General features: G+C 43.6%; 2 protein-coding genes across 5 annotated transcripts in view; one reads left to right on the plus strand and one right to left on the minus strand.

Moving 5' to 3' along the window:
• The window catches only part of LOC308095645 (DNA-directed RNA polymerase II subunit RPB2-like), a gene marked incomplete at both ends in the record, with an annotated part of 3,495 nt that extends 852 nt beyond the window's left edge, over positions 1-2,643 (minus strand). Inside the window, one exon of the mRNA XM_080442693.1 lies at positions 1-2,643. This exon is cut by the window's left edge and continues 852 nt beyond it. Coding sequence (XP_080298819.1) covers positions 1-2,643 — 2,643 coding nt within the window.
• A 2,972-nt stretch (positions 2,644-5,615) lies between these two features.
• Positions 5,616-20,953, plus strand: clspn (claspin). 4 transcript variants are annotated; one of them, XM_080441788.1, is made up of 24 exons: positions 5,616-5,846; positions 6,733-6,853; positions 7,245-7,675; positions 7,855-8,001; positions 8,972-9,040; positions 9,213-9,285; positions 9,483-9,585; positions 9,673-10,265; positions 10,515-10,703; positions 10,793-10,953; positions 11,086-11,300; positions 11,498-11,550; positions 12,108-12,304; positions 12,469-13,069; positions 13,243-13,300; positions 13,578-13,665; positions 13,770-13,933; positions 14,122-14,277; positions 14,960-15,081; positions 15,312-15,442; positions 15,718-15,838; positions 17,901-17,977; positions 18,529-18,690; positions 20,089-20,953. In XM_080441788.1, exons 1-24 carry the CDS (start codon positions 5,814-5,816, stop codon positions 20,212-20,214), a joined length of 4,191 nt encoding a protein of 1,396 aa, XP_080297914.1. In that variant the 5' UTR covers positions 5,616-5,813; the 3' UTR covers positions 20,215-20,953. The 4 variants fall into 4 exon arrangements, with proteins under 4 accessions (XP_080297914.1, XP_080297916.1, XP_080297915.1 ...); XM_080441790.1 differs by having other exon boundaries at positions 13,800-13,933; XM_080441789.1 differs by having other exon boundaries at positions 13,581-13,665.
• Positions 20,954-21,689: the final 736 nt, after the last annotated feature.

Raw genomic sequence — 21,689 nt, forward strand, 5'->3', positions numbered from 1 at the left:
GTCTCTCTTGGTGTAGCGGCAGTTGGTGCTTTCCAGCTCATCATCGTTCTCTGGCAGAGTGACTGTTTTCCCAATGATCACATCGTCTCCTGAGACTCTGACCCCCGGAGCTATCAACCCATCATCATCTAGCTTTTCGTAGATGGCATGTCTCATTCCCTGACATGTATCCTTGGTGGGTTTCTCAATGTTCTCATCCTGATCAAAGCCTTTCTTTGACTCCTGCTCCTTGTAGCACCGATAGAACACAGACCTAAAGAACCCTCGGTCAACAGCTGAACGGTTCATAATAATGGAGTCTTCCTGGTTGTAACCAGTGTATGAAGCGATGGCAACAACAGAATTTATACCAGCAGGCAGTTCTCTGAAGCGGAGGTACTCCATGGATCTGGTGGTGACCAGGGGCTTTTGCGGGTAATACAGCACATGCGCTAAAGTGTCCATACGGACATGGAAGTTAGTGATGTAAACCCCCATTGCCTGTTTCCCCATAGCTGACTGGTACGTGTTCCTGGGAGACTGGTTATGGTCAGGGAAGGGTATAATTGAAGCACAGACTCCTAGGATCATGGATGGGTGGATCTCACAGTGGGTGTATGTGGAGCAGTAGCTTACTGCTCCACTGGACTGGAGGTCATTAGGGGTCATTGCTAACATCACAGTCTCTTCCTCCAGCGTATCAATGTACTCCACAACACCACTGTCCACCAGATCCTGCCAACTGTAGTTGTTGTTGTCTCTCTCTTTCAGTTTTTCTATGTGATGCGTCTTCAGCAACAGTTTCTGTTTTTCAACAATCAGCAGGGGGCGACAGATCCTCCCTGCATCTGTATAGATCCTGATCTCCCTTTCTCTGATATCTCTTATCATAGACACCTCGGACACAATGATGTCCCCTTTTGTCCTTCTCAGATTTCTCAGCTCATTCATCAACTGTTCTGGGTCTTTATGGATTCCAACCCAACATCCATTCACAAAGATCTTAGTTGCATCAGCGATAGCAGAAGGTGAGATTGCTTCTAGGTTCTCCATGCTCCACGTATCTAAAAACTCTAAGATAGGAGAGGGCTGAGAGCCTACTGAGATGTAGGCCATGAGAGCTAGGTTCTTCACCAGACCTACAGCATGGCCCTCAGGTGTCTCAGCTGGACACACCATTCCCCACTTAGTGTTGTGGAGCTGGCGTGGTCTGGCCAGTTTTCCGTCTCTGCCGATAGGAGAGTTGACTCTACGGAGATGGGAGAGGGTGGAAGCAAAGGTCAGCCGGTTCAGCACCTGGGACACTCCAGCTCTAGCTTGGTGAGCTTTCTTGACATCTCCCCAGTTGCCAGTAGCCAGAGAATACTTCAAACCATCAGAGATGATTCTGGTTTTGATGGCCAGCTCCAGGTTGAAGTCTCTTCCTCTGTCAATGAACTTCTGGGCATAAATCCTGATTTCCTTCAACAGGTTATTAAACATCCCTCTAAAGAGGAAAGCCAATAGAGGTCCAGCCAGATCTAGCCTCTTGTTGCCATAATGATCTCTTTCGTCCAGTTCTCTTCTACCAAGAGCAGCCAGTAAGAGTCTGTGTACCATGTACCCTAGGAAATAAGCTTTCTTGGTCTCACATAACTCACTGACTCCAACATGAGGCAGGATTTCCTTCTGTAGAACCTCTTTGGCGTATTTAATCCTCCTCTCCTTTGTAACACCAGGCTTGGCTCCTCTCGACCCTATGAAGTTCAGAGCCACTTCCTGTGACTGGATTACAAAGGCCTCATCCAGAGAGGGTTTCACCATTTCCATCATTTCTGGGTCGTCAAAGTCATAGATTATGTGTTCCAGGATGTCTCTGTCCGAAACAAAGCCCAGAGCTCGGAACACGATGATGATGGGAACTTCCTGTCTGATGTAAGGCAGAGTTGATACAATCTTCTGGCCTATAGTACCGGTATACTGCTTCTGTCTTGCTCTGGCCATCATGCTAACCCAGATGGAGCTTGTGGGTCTGGAGGAGTTCTCCAGACAGGAGCGACATTCTGCAGTATAGGCATATTTACTGTCCTTCTTAGCAAACACATACACAGTGTTGGTGGCCATCTTCTCCTGGGCAATCAGGACCTTCTCTGAACCGTTGATAATGAAGTAACCTCCAGGATCTAATGGACACTCATTCAGCTCACAGAGGTCACGGTCCTTTAAGTCCTTCAGTAGGCAGTAGGTGGAGCGAAGCATTATGGGTATTTTACCAATGAAGGTCTGCTGGTGTTGCGTTTGAATCTGTTCCTCACCTTTTTTAATGATGGTTTTAGTTATGTCTACATACAGTGGGGCAGAGTATGTGAGGTTGCGTAGTCGTGCTTCATTGGGCATCATGGGAGATGCAGTCCCGTCCTTCTCCCAGTGAGTAGGTTTGGACAAATATATCTGTTCAAACTTCAACAGGTAGCTCGGCGGTTCCTCCACCTCTCCAGAGGTGTGTTGGGCCTCCGCCTGCAGGATGACGGGCGGTGCATCTTCTACGATCCTCGGAACCGACATCTGAATGAACTCATCAAATGAATCCAGCTGCTGACTCACTAAACCTTTCTCATCAAAATAGGAGCTGATGACAATCCAGCAGGCCTCCTGCCACAGATCTGGGTTAATGTCATCATTCATGTCTGTCTTGTCAAGTCTATTGTTATATTGTTCTGTTGATCTATAGTGCCCCTAATGTATCATTTAGTAGTCCTCAGATGAAATGGACATCGAAAATCAGTTCCAACAACTTATATAGGCCATATATGGCCAATCTCCGGTCTGACATCACACATTACACAAACCATTACCAACAATGCCGATTTACACAGGCAGATCCTTATGGTCTTGCTACTCGGGAACAATGCAATATGGGAATGTATGCCCCACCCGCTTATGCAATACCCGTTGTGCTCGTTGCCTATACCCGTTGTACCTGTCTGTCTGTCTGTCTGTCTGTCTGTCTGTCTGTCTGTCTGTCTGTCTGTCTGTCTGTCTGTCTGTCTGTCTGTCTGTCTGTCTGTCTGTCTGTCTGTCTGTCTGTCTGTCTGTCTGTCTGTATGGAGATCCCTGATATCATCAGTATATATCCATATATAGGCATGCCCATATATGGATATGAGCATATATGGGCATAGCGGTCAGATCATTGGTTCTGGACAACCGGATCTCCTATGGGTGTATCGGTTGAATCAGTAGTTCTGGACAACCGCCTATTCGACTGACTCGACGCCGGCACCGCATTACCTCGAGTCATCTGCCACACACGCACCAAGTTTGAAATCGGGCGGTCATATGGTTCCCGAGATATGTGAACTACAGACAGACGTATATAGACGTACAGACAATAGGGATGGCCATTTGGACCTTTTTTGGTAAACGTTTGGACTGTGGGCAGTAAACTGAGGTCAAGCGTCTATGGATGACGTCATATCAATAAATAAAGTTGCAGTCCTCTATGTGTGGGCAGTTCAAATAGGGCCTAAAACATGTATTGTAACATACATTAGGTCTATATTTCATTCTTTATTATTATTAGTATTGTAAAATATTGTAGGAACAATTAGATTATATTTAAGTGATTTATTCCATACTATTCATATTTTATTTATTTTTATATTACTTAATTTTGTACATTTCAGTTATTTAGTCCTAAACGGTTAGTGACACACATTTAATCCATCCCTAACAGAGATTTTGTGCATTCATTGTAAGAGATGCCCATGGTTTGCTGGCCGGCTGGCACATTGTCTTGCACTTATTGGGAGGCCAACTACTGTTAGAGTATGTAGGGCAATAGCACACTTTCTCCAGTGGAAGGGCATGAAGAGGACACGTGTTTTCTCTACTGGAAGGGCATAGAGCAAGGGTTCCCAAACAACGGCCACGACCCCCAAAAATAATCATATTTGAACCCTGACAAGCACTTGGCATTGTAGGCATTACATTTAGTTTGACTCGGTACCACAGATAAATATTGTGAAAAGCTGAACAACAAGCTCACCACGCCTCGCACATGATCTTGTAGATCAGGCTATTTTCACAATGTTTGCCACTTTCTTATACGTAAAATGTGGCCAATTTGGTATTAAAAAGGTCTCAGAGGTCATTAAATTGTAACTTTAGAAATGTGCAGATACCCTGTATACAGACAGATACACTTATACTGTATACTGTTTGTTTACTGTTGAGTACAAACAATGTTGCATATTATAATCATCTGGTGACCCCCAAGTAACGAATCAGGTTACAAGTAACCCCCAGTTTGGAAACTACTTCATCACGTTTTCTCCACTGGAAGGTCACCCTGGAGGGCATTTCATCATGTTTTATCCACTCGAATGGCACCTATAGAGCACTTCAACATGTTAATAATAATAATAATAATAATAATAATAATAATAATAATAATAATAATAATAATGGTAATAATAATAATAATAATAATAGTAATAATGGAATAATAATAATTTATAATGCACTTTACAAATGTGAAAAGGTGCTACAATAGGCAATGTTGTGTTGCACATTATCATGCTTTCTTATACACTGGGCCAAGAGGGCACTTTATTTTATTTGTATTTTTTCGAACATAGACAAAACATTTACAAATAAACTACTTTCAGTTGGAAATTAGTCTAGTATTGTGAACATCTGTATTGATCTATATGGACTAGGCTGTATTGTTTTATATAACATTGACATTGCATTGTTTTGTATATTGTTTGTGAATGGGCGTGTGTCTGTAAATTATTAATTATATATTGGATAATTGTTCTAACAAACCTTTTTATTTTATGTTATTGTTGTATTATTTGTTTCTTTTTTTTTTACTTGCACAAGTAAAATAAAATACCGATTATTTCTTTCTTTCTTTCTTTCTTCTTTAACAGCGTCTGTTTTTCTGTAAACATGTGTGAGATGGGCGGGAAGCCTTATGGCTTGTATGCTTATATCCTATCAAACCCAGCCGCCCGCCCCGCCGCTTAACCAGGCGTTCCAGGTTTGGTAAAACGAGCACCACCAACTCAACGTGGGGGCGGGGTTTACATGTTGTTCAACCAACCAGTGGGAAAGTGAAACGTCAACAGAATGATTGACACTCGGAGAGGAAACGCTCGCTGACGCTCCAACAACACGGTTGACATGTCCGCTTATTATAAGCAACTTTGGGCTTATTTTTCTGTAAAGATAATCTTGGTAGTTGCGAGTTGCGTTGTTTTTTGGGCTTGTTAAAGTTTACTTGCTTATTTAGGCTTGCTTCCAAAATGTTCAATTATTATCTAAACCAGTTGTTCTCAAATCTTTTTCATGAAAATGTTTTGTGCCATTTCATTTGTGTTGTTAGAATGTTTCAAAACGATTCCAAATATTCCACATTTTATTGCAAGCGTTTTTGAAGATAGCAGATCTACAAGCTCACAACACGTTGTGAGCTTGTAGATCTGCTATTTTCAAATAGCCGATGCAAAGTGCTCATGTGGCTTCTTCTGGGCTTGTTTTCCTAGACCTGGTTGCTTATTTCTCTCACAAAACCTGGCAACGCTGCGCTCCACCAGCTGTCACGGCGCGCGAAAGCTCAAAAATCCTATTCAGTGTAGAGATCAGGCGGGAGGAAGGAGAGCCGCTCAGATTATGTAATCCATCTTTCAAATGCGACCTAACAACATAAAATAAGATTTACCGCACAGGGCATTTGTTTGTCTTTGCCTGGTTATGATCGATGAAACGTTGTCTTCTCGTTTAGACGAAGGTTTCCTGTTTCCTCTACAAAACACAAAACAGTTTTAACGTATAACTAGCGAACCAAGATGAGCCTGATCGTCCAGTCTCAACAACAACAGGTGAGGAAAGGCTTGTTGATCTACTCTAAATGATCTATTTGACGAACGCCGTGTACCTTTTTCACTCTGTCACAGTCAAAACGTTTTGCATCGACACTGAGAAGGTTTCACCCCGTCTGTTTACAAGGTTATGTAGCATCATGCCAGGCTGAGTTGGACGGTGGCCTGGTCACTTTGTGGAAATAGTCATTTTTCACTTTTGGAAAACGCTTTTAAGTATAGTAATCAGTTGGTGGCAAAATTAAGCACTTTTGCTCGAGTGGATTGCTTACGAGAAGTTATCAACTAAAGCGGAAACACAGAAGACTGTAAGCAAGCTACTGCTGGCTAACTTCTGTCTGTCTGCTCCTCATTCATAGTTTTCATTGTTTGGTTTTGCAAGGCGCCACAAATTCGCAGCCGTTTTGCAACTACTAGGTATCACAGACTTTAATGCAACGATTATTTGTTTCATTAATATGACTTAATGTACTATGGAGTTGATTAACCCGGTTATTTGTTGTTAAACTTAAATGCTACTATACTGCTTTGAGCTGGATCTTATTAAGACAGACCTTACAATATCATACAGTGCACACATTATGAACATAGGCACATTTGTGTTGTAGTAGTAGTAAAACATACATTACATAACACATGTTGGCTGCTGAAAGCTTAGTTCTTGCTAGGGACTCTCAAATGATGAGAGGCCTAGTATGTTATGATGAGCCTGGATCAAATGGAAATGGTCTCATTTAACAGTTTGTTGCTCGGTCTGGAAACGTTTTTTAGCACAATAGTTGTGAACTCAGAAGTGGACAATATGTAGTACCAATGTTATGTTCATGAGTGACATTTGCTGTGTGTGCATGGAGGGTGAACATCATTTGATCTCCTCTTCGACCAGGGAGAAGAGTTCCCAGCAGTGGTCCAGACAACAGCAGGGAGTGATTCAGACAGCGGAATGGGCTCTCCTTCAGAGGAGTTGGTGGTCATGGAGACAACCAACAGTAAAGAGGACCATCCAGGTGAATTACCACAACAATACAAAAGTTGTCTAAACCCAAAACAAGCTAGGCCATCAGCAGTAGCGGTGTTAATGACGAAGCCTTTAGTGCAGACCATATAGTGTTTCAGCCCAATCAGAGCAACAACGTTGACTCCCATTTAAAGTTAAATATTTAGAACAGTATAAAATGAGAAACAAAATTATTTGAGGTACTTTTGTGGCCGACTGACAGAGTGCACACAAAATTGTATTTCATATTGGTCCAGTGTTTTGCAAGATTAGCTCTGGACACACACACACACAGACCGATCCTCTTATAGACGGCTAGACTCCTGCAGACAGACTAACCCTAAAACACAATAGTGGGTTCTTGGATGATCAGTGTTTCTAATGCCTTGATTTCTTTCCAGACACTGATGATGACGAAGAAGACATCATGGTTCACAGGAAACCTCGTTGTCTGAAGGCTCTCCAGGACAGCGATGAGGAAGAGGAGGCCGCTGAGGGGACCGGTGCGGCCATGCCCGACGCCCTGGTCTTATCTGCGTCCAGTGCGGAGGAGATGGAGACGGGAGCGTTGGAAGCCGAGGAAGAGGGGCAGCAGCTGAAGAAGAAGAAGAAAGGAGCACAGAAGAGCAGGAAGATAGCCCGCGCTCCTGTCGACAGCGAGGAGAGCGAGCCAGAGAGGGGGGAAGAGGTTGAGAAAGAGGAGGTGAAAGGGGAAGTGAAACCGAAAAAGAGGGAGAGGAGCCAGAGGCACAAAGAGAAAAGGGAGAGGAGTAGCAAAGCGGTGGAGAAACTGAAGAAGAAGAAGGACGAGCGATTCACTGAGATGAGTGAGGTTTGTAAAGATCCTGCTTCTGGTCAGATCGGCTTGTTCCACCTGTTAGACTGTGTAATGTTTCAAATGTATTTACCAAATGGCCAATTAAACACTGATCTGTGATTAAAATGCACTCAATCAGGCTTTCTGTGTGTGCGTGTGTGTGTACTGACATTTTAGCCATTTATATTTTGCAGGACGCACCTCATCCCCGGGCTCTGAACGACAGTGGCTGTCTCCTAGGTGACACAGACCTGTTTGACACTGGCCTAGGGGAGGAGGATGAGGAGGAATCTCTGGATGCCATCAGAGCAGCCGTCAAGCAGAAGGCCAAAAAACACAAGGTACAAATAAAAGGAGCCAGGCTGGAGATCATCTATGTTGCATGCCAATGTTCAGTGTTCAATGTTGCAGTGGTGAGATGTTTACCATAGAAATATCAGATAAATCGTTTGCATTTTATAGCTCCTTTATCCAAAGCACTTTACAATGTGTGTTGCATAACTAGCATTCATACACTGACAGCGAAGGCAACCATGCCATACTACTCATCTGGAGCAGTTCGGGTTGAGTTGTCTTTCTCAATTATGATTAGACAGGGAGGAGCTTTTGCTCGAACCAGGAACATTCCGGTTCCCAGGTGGCCTCTCTACTTTCTGAACCACTGCCACCACTAGTTGATCAATGTTTTGATGCAGTGAGAATCCCTGCTGAAGACCACCAGAGGAGGTGCTTAAGCACTGAATATCCCCCTTTGCGCATGCGCAGTTCGAGTATGTATACCAACAATGTCACTTGTGATCCCTGAATGACCCTAAAGAGAATGTATCTCCAGTGTCCTCAATCAATAATTTCCTTTTCATCTTCTCGTACGCAAGATGCTTTTGGTAGCATTATCCAAGACGCATTGCAAACCAACTTATAAAGCTTCTGAAAATGAAATTATAGTGACAGTGTCGGTCAGAGCAGCAAACCTTCGCCATCCAGGAACTGTGATTTATTGTTAGATTTACATGGATGCTGTGGCGTCCTTTTGACCGGTAAGGTGTTTTTCACTTCCCTCTCTGGACAGAAGGTATGTGAGAAAAACTGTGGTTGTGACGTCTGGTTGAGACTAGTTCCAAGATTCAAAGAGGTTTTATTTGTCACTCAAGTATGTGCAGTGAAATGTTTCTGTGACATACTCCACAGACGGTGCTAACAATGTAACAAAGAAGATATAATAACTGGGGTGTGATTTAGAATAAAGTAAACGACTAAGGCATGAAATATTTAGAGAATCCATTCGTTTATCAGCATTTGCTCTTCCTCCAGGAGCCTTACATGAATGAGGAGCAGGAAGAGGACGGTGACGAGCCGACAGAGAGACCTCAGCGACCTCAGGTATGCACTGCACATTTGACTTTTACTGTCCACAAGATTGAACGGTGAAATACTATACATTTATCATAAAGTGCTTCTAACCTGGCTTGCTAACTCTTGACAGCTGTTAGCCTATTCTTATTGACTGTCCTCCATTAACATCGACTCATGGATTGTTCTGCGATGTACTTAGGAGAGAAAGGCAGCCCGGGCCAGTAAAGAAGCCATGATGCAGCTCCACAGTGAATCTCAGAGGCTGGTCAGAGGTCAGTTTTCAGAGCGTCTTTATCAGATTTGTTTGACGATGCTTTCCTTTTGATATTTAAACCAATGGATTTCAGTTTTTACAATTGGAGTTCATTGTTAACCTAATTTCAGAAATGATATCCTTTACATCTCTTATGGTTCAGTGTGGATGACAAGTGTATGTATGACACGTGCCTATTACTGTGCTTCTTGACAGAGTCTACGCTTGGCCTGCCATACCACATCCCTAAACCCAAAACCCTTGATGAGTTTTTTAAGAAGAGAACCAGGCCAGAGGGCTCTGCCATGGTGCTGCTGAAGTAAATAAGCAGTATTTGCACAGAGATAATGGTTCGAAATGATAACGGCAACCTCATGCTAATTCCTTGTTCATTCACTTCTGTCAGATCAGCCAAGTATCAGGCCAGGATACCGGAGGCCACTCCAGCTCCTCCACCTCCTGCCAACCCACCCAGTGAGCCACCGCAACCACCTGTAGAGCAGGACTCTGCTGCTCCCTCTCTGGATCTATCGTCCACCCATATCCAGATCCCACCCCAGCCAGCCGCCACCTCTTCCCCACAGCAGGAAATCAACCAGGCTGGAGAACAGCCTGCGAGCCTGGATGCCGAACAGGAATCGGGCCCAATGCTTTATCTGTCTGAGAGTCTCCAGGAGTCTATGACAGCAGATGGGGCAGAAGTCAAAGCTTCTTCAGGCTGTGAGGAGGAGATGGCTATTTCTCTACCTGGACTGACCCAAATGGCGACTGTGAACGATACTCAAGCAGAGGTTGGAAGTAGAACCAGTGCTTTAGATCAGCCTCTTCCTCCCCAGTCAGTCACTGTTGATCCAACATGTGCAAAGCCTGCAGCACAGGGCCCTGCCAAGACTAAGAAGGACAAACTGGCTATGCTAAGAGAGCTGGGGCTGGACCCGCCACCTGTTCCCAAACTGTCCGCTGATGACGGAGAATTTGTTCACTTGGAGGTCAACCCTGGTAAGTCAGTCTCTTTGAGTTGGCTAGTAATAGCCTAAAGGAAGTCAACGATGAGATTATTGAATCACTTGCCTCCTGAGCACAAACTCACTTTCTATTTTTAGGAATGAAAATGATTGCTTAGTAACCACACCCAGGGGCAAATGGTATATACAGATAAATTACTTTCAGCCTTATGAGGTTGGCCTCAATGAAGAAAATTGTCCCGTCTTGGTCTGTAATTAAGTGATGTTTCCTTCTTTCTCCCAGGAGTGGAAGCCCTGAAGGAACGGTACCTTCGCCACTTGCAGCCTGTGAAAAGACCCCAGAGAGAGCGCACAATGCAGCTGAGCATCATCCGAAAAGACAGCACCCCTTCTGGACAGGAAGAGTTGCGTGAAGAGTCAGTTACCGTCACCGTCAAAGAGGGGTCGGACGAGCCCGCTGCTACCAAGCCTGGTACGGGATCGCACACGCGTCACATGCACATATTGTACGTAAAATCACCCAGCTGACTGTAACCTTCCTGTGGTCGTCTTCTTTGTCAGGAGTGAATTTGCTGAGTCTGAAGCAGCGTCTGCAGCAGGCCATGGCCCTGCGGAGGCTGGAGGAAAGGGCTCGTAAGGCCGAACTACATCGCTTAGACAACGAAGACTGTGGTGAGGAAGAGGAGGAAGAAGAAATGACCGATGAGTCTGAGGGAGAGGAGGTAAGATGGCCAGTTCCCCTCTATAGGTGTGGGGGACCATAGACACATTCCAAGAGTATGTCTTTTGTTACATTATCAGCATCCCATTGCACTCACTCAGAACACATGTCCCCTTCTCCCCACTTCCCCCAGTGTGTGGATGACCTGCTAGGAGGTGACGATGGTGAGGATGTTGAGGAAGGAGATGAGCAAGATGAAGATGAGGGTGGAGACGAGGAAGGAGGCAGTGTGGTCCAGAGTATCGGGAGCCCATCTCCTGTTGGGATGAAGGGACGCTGTCCTCCACCCAACCTCAGCGCTGATGGAACGCTCTTGCTTTTCGCTGGCAGCTCCTGCTCTCGCACCGGGTATGTGGTTGTGTGTGGGTTTTGAGGAGTGTATGTTTATGTTGTTGTTTTTTGGTCAAGAAATTAATGTGTAGCCATCTCATCATCTTTTTCTTTTTTTGAGACAAGAGCAGAATACTGTGCTAAAGCAGAGATCTATCTAAAAGAATAAAGAAGCTCTTGTTGCAACTTGATGTTGTTTTGGTTTCTGCTCCCAGTGATGGTGTGAGAAGAACTTGTGCCTCGGGCGAGGACAGCGAGACAAAGACGGGTGAGTCATCTTTTTGATTATAATATTTTTGATAATAACTTTCATAAGTAAGTTGCATCATCAATGCAGTAATGGAATCTAATTGTTCACATAAAAACTTGAAACGGAAATTTTAAATAGTACTAATAACTAGCACAACTTTCTTTCCAGTTTGATTTAACCATATTAACACTGGCGTAACACTTTTGTGCACACGCTTGTAGATGGGCTATTTTTGCTATTTGTGGTGCGATTAAAGAATTTGGTCCCCACTTGTTGTTCAATGAAATGGTCCCAAGTCCCCACACCGTATTTTTGTCACTGTATATTTGCAAATTATTAGGAGCAGTGAGTGCTATTAGTACAACACTCAGGGAGCAGTTAGGGATTAAGTGTCTTGCTGAGGGACACCGGGCACCTTCCGTTAATCAGCTATGGCCGCCCCCACCACATACATAAAGTATTTTATGTTGTTAAAGAACTTCATTGCCCCACACGCCAACTTTCCTTTGAATTTAACAACGTTTCTAGTTACACTTATGGAGTCAAACTTCATACAATTTATTTCTCTCTCATAGAGGAGGAAGACTCTCTGTCCCTGATGAAGGACAACAGCCACAACGGTAGCTTTGAGCTCCTGGGCTCCATGATCCCATCCTACCAGCAGCCTGTCAGTCACCAGCGCTCCACAGGAAGAGGAGCGTTCAATGCGATCGTGTTCCGCTCCCCCTCACCCCACTTCTTCAGACCCAGCTTCCTCGGTTCAGCCTCTAAGGTGAGATTCAGCACATATGTGTACAGTGATAATTCAAACATACCCCAATTAAAGTGATGCAATGCTTTTAATATAAATGGATATACATCCAATTAGAAGTCCATCTGTAAGTACATGAGTGTATTAAATTCATCTGTTTCTCTCTCTCTCTCTGTGTCCATCAGAGTTCAGGTAAGCTGTCTGAAGCCTCTCTATCTCTACCAGTGGAGGACTCTCAGGACCTTTATGCCCCACCTTCGCCTGGCGCAGACTCTGGCCCCCTAGGTGGTGTAGCGCCGGGCCCAAGTCATGGAGGGTTCTCCCAGGGCCGCTTCTCCCTGGAAGATGACACCCAGTCCCAGCTACTGGACGCAGACGGCTTCCTCAATGTGGGGCCTCGTACTGGAGTGCCCCGCTCGCACAAGCGGCAGTTGGTTCTGGACAATATGGACGAGAACGCCATGGATGGCAACATGGGAGGCCTGTTGGGCCTGTGCTCAGGCAGCTTCGGGACTGGTAATGTGTCAGCGGAGGCGGCAGGGAGGGCGGAGGAGGATGAGCTGCTGGGGCTGTGCTCTGGGGCATTCCCCTCCACACAGGCTGGAAGGACACAGGCCGAGAGGAAGCTCCGCTCCACGCAGGAGTATGAGCTGCTGGGGCTGTGCTCGGGAGCGTTCCCCACCACACAGGCTGGAGAGACGGAGGTCGAGAGGAAGGATGACAGCACAGACATGCAGAGCATGGACCAGCTGCTTGGGCTCTGCTCGGGAAAGTTCCCTAGTCCAGGTATGCTGGCTAGAACCCCAGCGTCTGAGTTCTTTGCAAAACATTTCAAAACAAGTCATTTTAATTTACAAAAATGTAGGAGCACTCAAACTTAATATTGATGTAACACAATTGTACCTTTTTTATATATTGCATAATAACAGTGCATTTTGACTCCCCCCTCTGTCCTTTAGATGCATCTCCCTCACGGCCAGTTTCAAGTACGGCTCAGAAGGCTTCAACAGTTAACGGGTAAAAAGTGATCCAACTAAACTAGATGATAAATAAATACCCAACTAAACTAGATGATAAATAAATAGGAATATGGCAGTGTTGTGTTAAAACTCTACCATATCATATATTTAAAATCCATAATATACTTTGTGTGTGAAGACTTCTCACTTAGACTGCCACGAGATGCTATATTAAGAATATCCCTCGAAGCTTAACTTACTTATTTGATGCCACCTATGAACACCACATATATCACTCAGAATTAAGTTTTAACGATGAAAAACAACCGTTTCAGTAGGAAGAAAACTGAGGAGGAAGAGCAGGAGGAGGAGGATGAATGTGAATTCAGAATTCTGTCAGACTTGGACAGCGAGAGTGACCAGGTAAGCCCTTTGAGCTGTGTATACGTGCATCTATGTCATGTCTTGTCTTTGCGATCTAAGCGATGCGACATACAACACGTGTGTGTGTGTGTGTGTGTTTGTAGGAGAATGAAGAGGAAAAAGAAGACGAGGAGTCAGAAGAAGAGGAAAAAGAAGACGAGGAGTCAGAAGATGGAGAGGAACAGGATGATGAGGACGGGGTTGAGGATGAAGAGATGGAGGCTGTCTTTGACCCTCACCCTGTTAAGAAAAAGAAGAAGAAGAAGATGTAAGTGCAGGACAGTTAATGGTTAACTTGTTTCTTTTGCTGAGGTTTTACATAGATACCCAAACATAACTTTTGAATTGAGTGCTTGAGCCCAAAGTAACATTTTAGTGATATATTTGAATGAGGAAATTCCCTAAAAGTAGAAGCCTTAAATTCAGTTGCCCCCCCTCTCTCCTTTGCATCTCCAGGCGGCTGACTGATTACTTGGACGCAGAGGCTGAGCTGTCCGGAAGTGGCAGTGACGATGAGGATGACGAAGGAGGAAGTGAATATGAGGAAGAGGAGCTGCTGGATGAGCTCCCGTCAAATGAAGAGCTGCAGGACCAAGTTAACAAGATCCACATGTAAGTAGCAGCTGATGTCATACCGTAGTTGTTGAAAATAGTAGTGTTTTAAATGACACTCTAACACTTTCACAAGATTTAACTAGAAAGATATGCTCAGTATACAGTAGCACAAATCACTGCCAGGAGGCAAGCTCCCTCCGTCTCTCTGGGGATCTGATGACAAGGTTTTGGAGTTGGTGGGGCAATGAGGGGAACCCAGTGCAACCAGAGTAGACGGAGGGACGGCTAGAAGGAAACAAAGCTTTGGACACTGAACACACAAGTAGTGTGGTTTTTGTCATCACTAGGACAAACATGACGGTGCAATGTTATAGCCTAGAGGCCGGTTCTAGTCCAGACAGCATATCAGACCACCATGGACAAAAGCTCTTAGAGCTGTTCTGTCTTTAGACTTGGCAAACGTAATGAGCTTTGTGTGATTTTTAACTTGCAATTCTTCAAACATAAGACGGTAAACAGTACCGATATGTAGTGTGAGAACACGATTGGTGTCTTGAAAAGGAATCCACACAAAAATGGAATATTCATACACATGCAGATGAAAACCCTCGTAGAATTGCACGCTGTACAAGACGACGTGAAGAGAAGAGGGCTGGGTGCTTGTAAGCCCTTAATTAAAAGCTTTAAGCTGTAAGATCTGCAAATAACAAGTTCACTTCTGCCATCATCCATACAACAGGAAACAGGTGATGGATGATGATAAACGTCAGCTGAGACTATACCAGGAGCGTTTCCTGGCCGATGGGGACCTGCACTCCGATGGTCCTGGACGAGCCCGCAGCTTCCGCTGGAAGAATATGGGTACATAAACCAAGGAAGGGTTTTATTGTCATGCAAACAAGGTCTAACCCATTAAGTCCTGAGGCCGATTCTACAAATGCCTTCTAAACCAGTAGTTCTCAAACTTGGTATCTCTGCTATTTTTTAATAGAGAACGCTAAAATCTAAAATGACACAGATGCTTTCCCGGTTTTAATGGGTTAAACTATGCTGTCTAAAACTGACAAACTGACTTTTTGTTTCTTTGGCAGGAGACGATGGCTTTGAGATGGATGGGATGGGAGAGGGTGAGGAAGATGAGGAGGAGGAAGGGGATGTGGACCCGTCTGAGGTGCAGAGGAGGAAGGAGAGAATGGAGAGGGAGCAGTGGTTCAGAGAACAGGTAAGGCTGTGTTTGAGTTAAATACGTACTGTATGTAGGCCAACTATTGAGGAAATTTTGCCCGTATTGTGCAGTCCCAGTGTGCAAAGCCAGGCATGTGGCATGTGCCAAATTTGACTTTCACTTTTGTCGAGTACTTTGTCCACCACTGCCTAGCTAAGTTTGTTTTGGAGGACATCAAATGCAGAAATACCAGAAAAAAGAATGGTGGAAAATAATTGTTTACGTTGTTGTCAGGTGGTGTTGAGTTGTCATTCCTGTGTTTGTGTCCACAGTCGGAACAGAAAGCCAAGAAGGGGGAGGACCTGGACGCAGACGATGAGGACATCGGAGAGGACGACAGCCAGTTTATGAAGCTAGCCAAGAAACTAACTGCCAAGACTCTGCAGAGGAAAGGTCAGCCTGGTATACATACCATCTTGTGTTTTTCAGATGCACTGTCTTTAAGTATCACACACAAATCCTCTAAACACTAGTGTGCTCCAGTGCACGTCAAAGCTAGCTTTTACTGACGGTGTGCAGAGAATTATTCTGTGCTGTTTCGGCAAACTTGTCACTGTCTGAACTGCACCGTTTTGAATGAGAAATGGATTACTTCCTATGACAAAATATGTTTGGGGGTTGAGAGCCTACTGGAAGCAAAAGAGTGATGCCTGTTTGGATGCACGTGAATCAACTGTCAGTGTCAACAAAAGCAAAACGCTACCCAAAGAGGTGGAGCCAATCAATTTGTCACAGTACATTGCAAGTCCTAAAAAAACAGACCTAGAGACCTAGAGTGTGGACACACTGTTATATATCCTGTTGGCTACAGTAATGTTTGACAAATTTGATAACCTGGATAATTGTGCTGTTGGCTTTTATTGTTTTACTGAATCTTGTTTATTCGATACACTTATTTGTTTTAGCTATTGCTCATTTGATTTTCCTATTTTGTCTCACCTGTTTATGAAAGTAGGTAGCTGATATATTGCACTTTTACCTTAGCACTAGGTATACTCTTAGTTGCTTGTTTTAGAAGAGAATGCACTTAATACTTCTGGTGATTAGTAGTTTCGTTCCCTAACTATGTTGAATGCATTTATTGTAAGTCGCTTTTCGATAAAAGCGTCTGCTAAATGACTGTAATGTTGGCTAATATTGGCAAGATTGGCTGCAAATCTCAAGAATACAGCCATATACTGCACTGCCCCCAACCCCCCCAGGTCCCTGGCCGTCTATTAATTCCACTCAGCTGGACATTGTATACATTTGGGGAACACCTTGGCCCTCATTTATCAATGGAACGTACAAACCAGCTTAAATTTGAGCCCAGGAATCAGCTTACGCCCACGTCCACGTGGGATTTATCACGCAATCGTATACAGCTAATCCTAGCGTACAAATCGTCTGAGCTTTGATAAATCTGACAGTTGAAACAGACCGTCATTTATATAACACGCCCTTAAATATTCTAGAAACGCCCCGAATTTTACGATATGAAGAACCGGAATACGACCAAACAACCTAAGGAAAGCGTTTCCCCCGCCCGCCCCGCTGCCTGTCATGTCCTCGTCCAACTACACACGCGCACCTACTTGCAAGCCCAACTGTGCAGCATTTTGGCACACTGTGGAAACGGCAGTCTTTGACAGTGGGATTACCATATATTCTGTAACGGTACAATCTTTGTCAAGTAGGTTAGCGGCCTACATGAATGACGCCAATCACATCGTTATGAATGGAATATTAATTTAACCCATTACCAACGTGCGCAGTGTGCGTTCGAGTTACACTAAAATGAAGCAATCATGTATTCCCCGTGAGTCACGGGCTGCTGTGACGCCACTGACGCCATGTTGAACTGTTTGGTTGCTACTATATATGTCTATGAAATTAATTCAAGGACCTCAACGGAAACAAGTCCGCAAGGACTTTTTTGGTCGGACCTTTTAGACAAAAGTATTATAAATGTAACTGTTGTTTTACATTCTTTTGCCTAATAAAATTTTCAATCAATCAATCAAAAACGTTAATGAGAGATTATGACAAGGCAGTCATAATCTGAACGTTTATGGAGTGATTGATGAATGAATGCATAAACATTAATGGATGAAGGCTGGTGTGTGCTGGGATGGTTATATCTCCGATCTCCCTTGGCCCAACTCCACACACAGCGTGATCACCTGCTCTGGGCACAGGTTTGGAGCGTCTATCCTTAACCCAGGTTGCACATCACTCCAGAGGACGTAGCTTCTGTATACATTTGGAGACCTCACTGTCCATGAAAAGATTACAGCGGCGCCAGTCCCGACTCCCGAAACTGCTCTCGCATAAACGCTCGTATAGCCTAGGTCTGAGCCAGATCGTCAATCTTATCTGAATGACTGTTGAAGCACTTGTTTAAATGGGTGAATGAAGGGATTAAGGTAGACTAAATGGACTCTGGGCTCCAATGTCCTTCATTTTTTCCACACAGAACCACCTGTGGCATCACAGCTAGAGATGAAGGCACCAAGTGTAAATCCATTCCAGAGACCCTCACAACCAATAATGGTAAGTCATTGTCAAATGGGTGTGTTCATGTATACCACTCTAAAGAAAGTAATGTTGTCAAAGCTTTTTTCTGCTTGTTCTGTGATTTGTTAAACCCTCTTTTTTTTTTTGTTATCAATTGTTTTTGCCAGACCCAAGGGGTAGGGCTTACATGAGGCTTTGTACCTGTTTCGTCCATACATGGGCATGGTTCATTTGTCCTCCGGCCCCAGCCCAAAAAGTCTGTCCCCCTTTCGTCCATACATGGGCATACACAGGCTGACACGTCATGTGAAGTCCGGCTTAGCCGTGACGTAGTGCATGTTTTGTACCTGTTTTCTCCATACATGGGCATACCCCCTTTGTCCTTAGGCATGCCCCCTTTCCTTAAGCTCCAGCCATATAAAGTGGTTTGTAGGTGTGTTACATACTAGGACTTCATTCTGGGTCTGGCAGAACCAGGTCTCCTGGTCTTGTTATTTATCGTATAAGCAATATATCAGCAATACAATTATGCCAGTACACATGCATCATGAATAAAAATTCTGTGTTAATTCCTCTTAACTTCCCAGGTGAGGAGGGGTTCACTACTGAATCAGCCTCGTGCTGTCCTCCAGAAGCTGGCGTCCATCTCGGAGGGGAACCCCATAGCACCACGAAACAGCCGCGGGTTCCTCTTCCAAACACTGTCCCCTGAGAAGGAGGCGAAAACCTCAGACGCTCCTAAGAAACAGGTGGGTGAGGTTATGTTTCACATAGGTACAATGGCCACTAAACACAGCATTGTGTTTGTACCACAAACAAACGCTGTTGGAAAAACCCAGTTGTGGCTTTCACGGGCTTGAAAGCCACAACTTCCTCTAACGGCATTGTCAGCTGACCAAATACACGTATTTTCAACTGAACTTTCATATCAACACGTAGTTGTTGTTTTTTTGTTTTAGTTTTTCAGTTGAAAATGTCATTTCTGTTGGCTGACAGTAGCTCCTTGGAAGTGGAGTACAAGGCTAAATTAGACCAAAGCGAGTAGCCATAAGTTAAAGTCAGGCAGATCTATAGAAAGGTGTACATGTAGTGAGTCACAGGATGCACAGCTCAGATGTATTTGAGTGTTTGAAAAATAGAAGCACATAGCATGGCAAAACTTAGATGCTTTTGATTTATTAATTTGAACATTTCTCTAGGAAGCCATGTCATGCTTTCTTCAGATTCAGAACACATTTTGTTTATTTGTAATCAAAACAGTGAGAGCTTGCAATGTTTTCATGTGTCCGCATGATATAATAGATATGAGTACATATGTTAACTAAGGTTTACTGTTGTCAGAGGTGGTGTCATTTTAATATTGTGTCACTAGGTGGAGCCAAAGCCCATATTACTCATACTTAAGGCCATAGAGTGAAGATGTAAGGGTTGAGCAGTGTAAACTGGGGGTGTCACATGTCAAAGAGCACAATTTTTTACTTGTTTTCCAAAGTTCCCGTTATGAAACAACTGTGTGTAATAAATGTATAGAAATTCGCAGATTATGGTACTTTCCGTATAGAGTCGACGGTAGAAATGTGTCCCTGTGTCTGAATGTCATTGTAACTTTCCTCATCTAACCTGGATTTGAACCTGGTTTCCTGTGCAAGTGCTGATATTTTTACCAATGAGCTAATAGAGCCTGCCTGGTTGCTCAGGGGATAAATCGAATCTTGACCATCAGGTCAAAATTTGTGTCGGACTCAGATCCTGTGTCTATGTGAGACATGACCTTTGACACGATCTAAATGTCTCTAATAGAAGAGCAGGGAGACAAAATACAACCGCCCCAATTGTATAAGTTATATTTTATTAACATACTCTACCATACAGATTGGACAATATTACATTTCATTCTTAGACAGTGTCATTCTAAATATTTTTGTTTCTCACTGTCGTCATCCTTTTTGGGTTTCAAAGCATCCTTCACTCGTCTTAACAATTTGAAACTAAATTGCTGTGATATACAGCTCTGTATGTGAGGGTCATTGCACAAACCTTTTTTCTGTCTGTACAAGCAGTCAGTCAACAAGTTTTTGTCCTCTTTGATTGTTCCGGCTTACTTACTTGCTTTCTTAGATTAATCTCAGACTGTGTTTGAACCCCAGGTGAAGAAGAGGGGTCCAGTTGATGATATGAACCCTGCTGCTAAGAGACCATGCAGGCTAAACAACCCCATAGGAAAGACCTCTCAAGGCCCCCTGCGGAGTATATTCAGCTTCCTGGAGAACTGAGAAGGTGACTTGACAATGCAAGACGGAGACATTTGTTGATAATCACTAATATGTGCAGAAACAATTCATACCTGACTCCACTCCAGCCTGATGGACCCATGGTCGCTTGATTTCTCAGAAAGTCCTGTTTTGTCCAAAGTTTAACCTATTTATTACAATTCCAGTTAAACATATACACAGGATATTGTTGCAGCAATCTTTGTGTGTGGGTTTTTGGTCACTCACACACTTGATATGCTTAATAATGGACAAACCTAAGGACGCCCAATAATTTACCTTTGATGCTCTTTGCCTGACAGATGGATGGGGATGTTGTCTCTTCAGTCTGTCTGACTCAATCAGTAATGCCTATTACAGCCATTCTCTTATGTCCTATTACTTGATTTGACTACTTTGTGTATGTCCTTTGAAAATGTACATACCGTAATTGGAAGCCATTTTCAACACAAATGAATTGTGTATTTCTTGTCATTCTGTTTACATCTTAGACTTCCGAATTTTGTTCTGGCAATTGTGAGATAAACATTTGCGAGAAATATTTCAGAATTCTGAGTCGGAATTGCAAGGGAAACAAACTTAAAAATTCAGTCTTAATTTTATTTAGTGGCTGAAATTGGCTTCTGTTTTTTATATTTTTATGGTTTTAAATGTTTTTTGTTTTTTGGGAAATAGATTTTTGTGTGTGTGTGCTATTGGTTTTAATTATTTTACATTGTAAATAAAAGTGTATTTTAATACGTTCAAATTCTTCTTAATTCAGAGTGTGACTGAAGGTAGTGGGAAGTGGCGTATTGATTATCATTCCATTAAAGGAAGATTGTAGCTTATTTCTCAGGGGTAGTTATATTTTATATAAGGCTTATTTTCCACCAGAGGGCATGAGATGCCCCTTTTTGGCCTCAGCATTGTGACATAATTGTAACCACATGAGATAATGTGTCAACTGTTAAAGGTAGATTTATTAAATATCTTATAATGAAAAAGAACACAAAGCTACAGTAGGGCGGTGATATGGGTGGTGTATGGATGAGTGATGCTACTCATGGTGTAGGTCCGTGTTGTGGGAGGTTTAGTGATTGTATGGTATTCCAGTGGTTTGGTGTGAAGGCAACTAACCATACTCCCCTGGGTGGGGCCCAAAGTATGATGTAAAAGCAAAATGGCCTCTGTGAGAATATAGTCGGTAAAACCAACTAAATTGTGGTTGCCTCAAGAGCCCCTTCCAGCCAAGCCTGCCTGGGTGCAGTTCACTGTAGCCTCTCAGCACTGCCACCAATGCCCTGCATCCCAGCTTTTTCAATAGGCAAGGAAAGGCAATGTTATTTGTGTAGCACATTTTAACAACCAGGCAATTCACTGCGCTTTACACAGAACATCAAGCAAAGGAAACACAATTATGCAATGACATTAGGATGCATAAAACAAAGTAAAAATAATAGTTGCAAATACAGTGCACAAGAGAAAGTAAAATGTAA

This window comes from Gymnoscopelus braueri (assembly GCF_963280865.1).
Source record: "Gymnoscopelus braueri genome assembly, chromosome: 11".
In the NCBI taxonomy this organism is placed as follows: Eukaryota; Metazoa; Chordata; class Actinopteri; order Myctophiformes; family Myctophidae; genus Gymnoscopelus; species Gymnoscopelus braueri.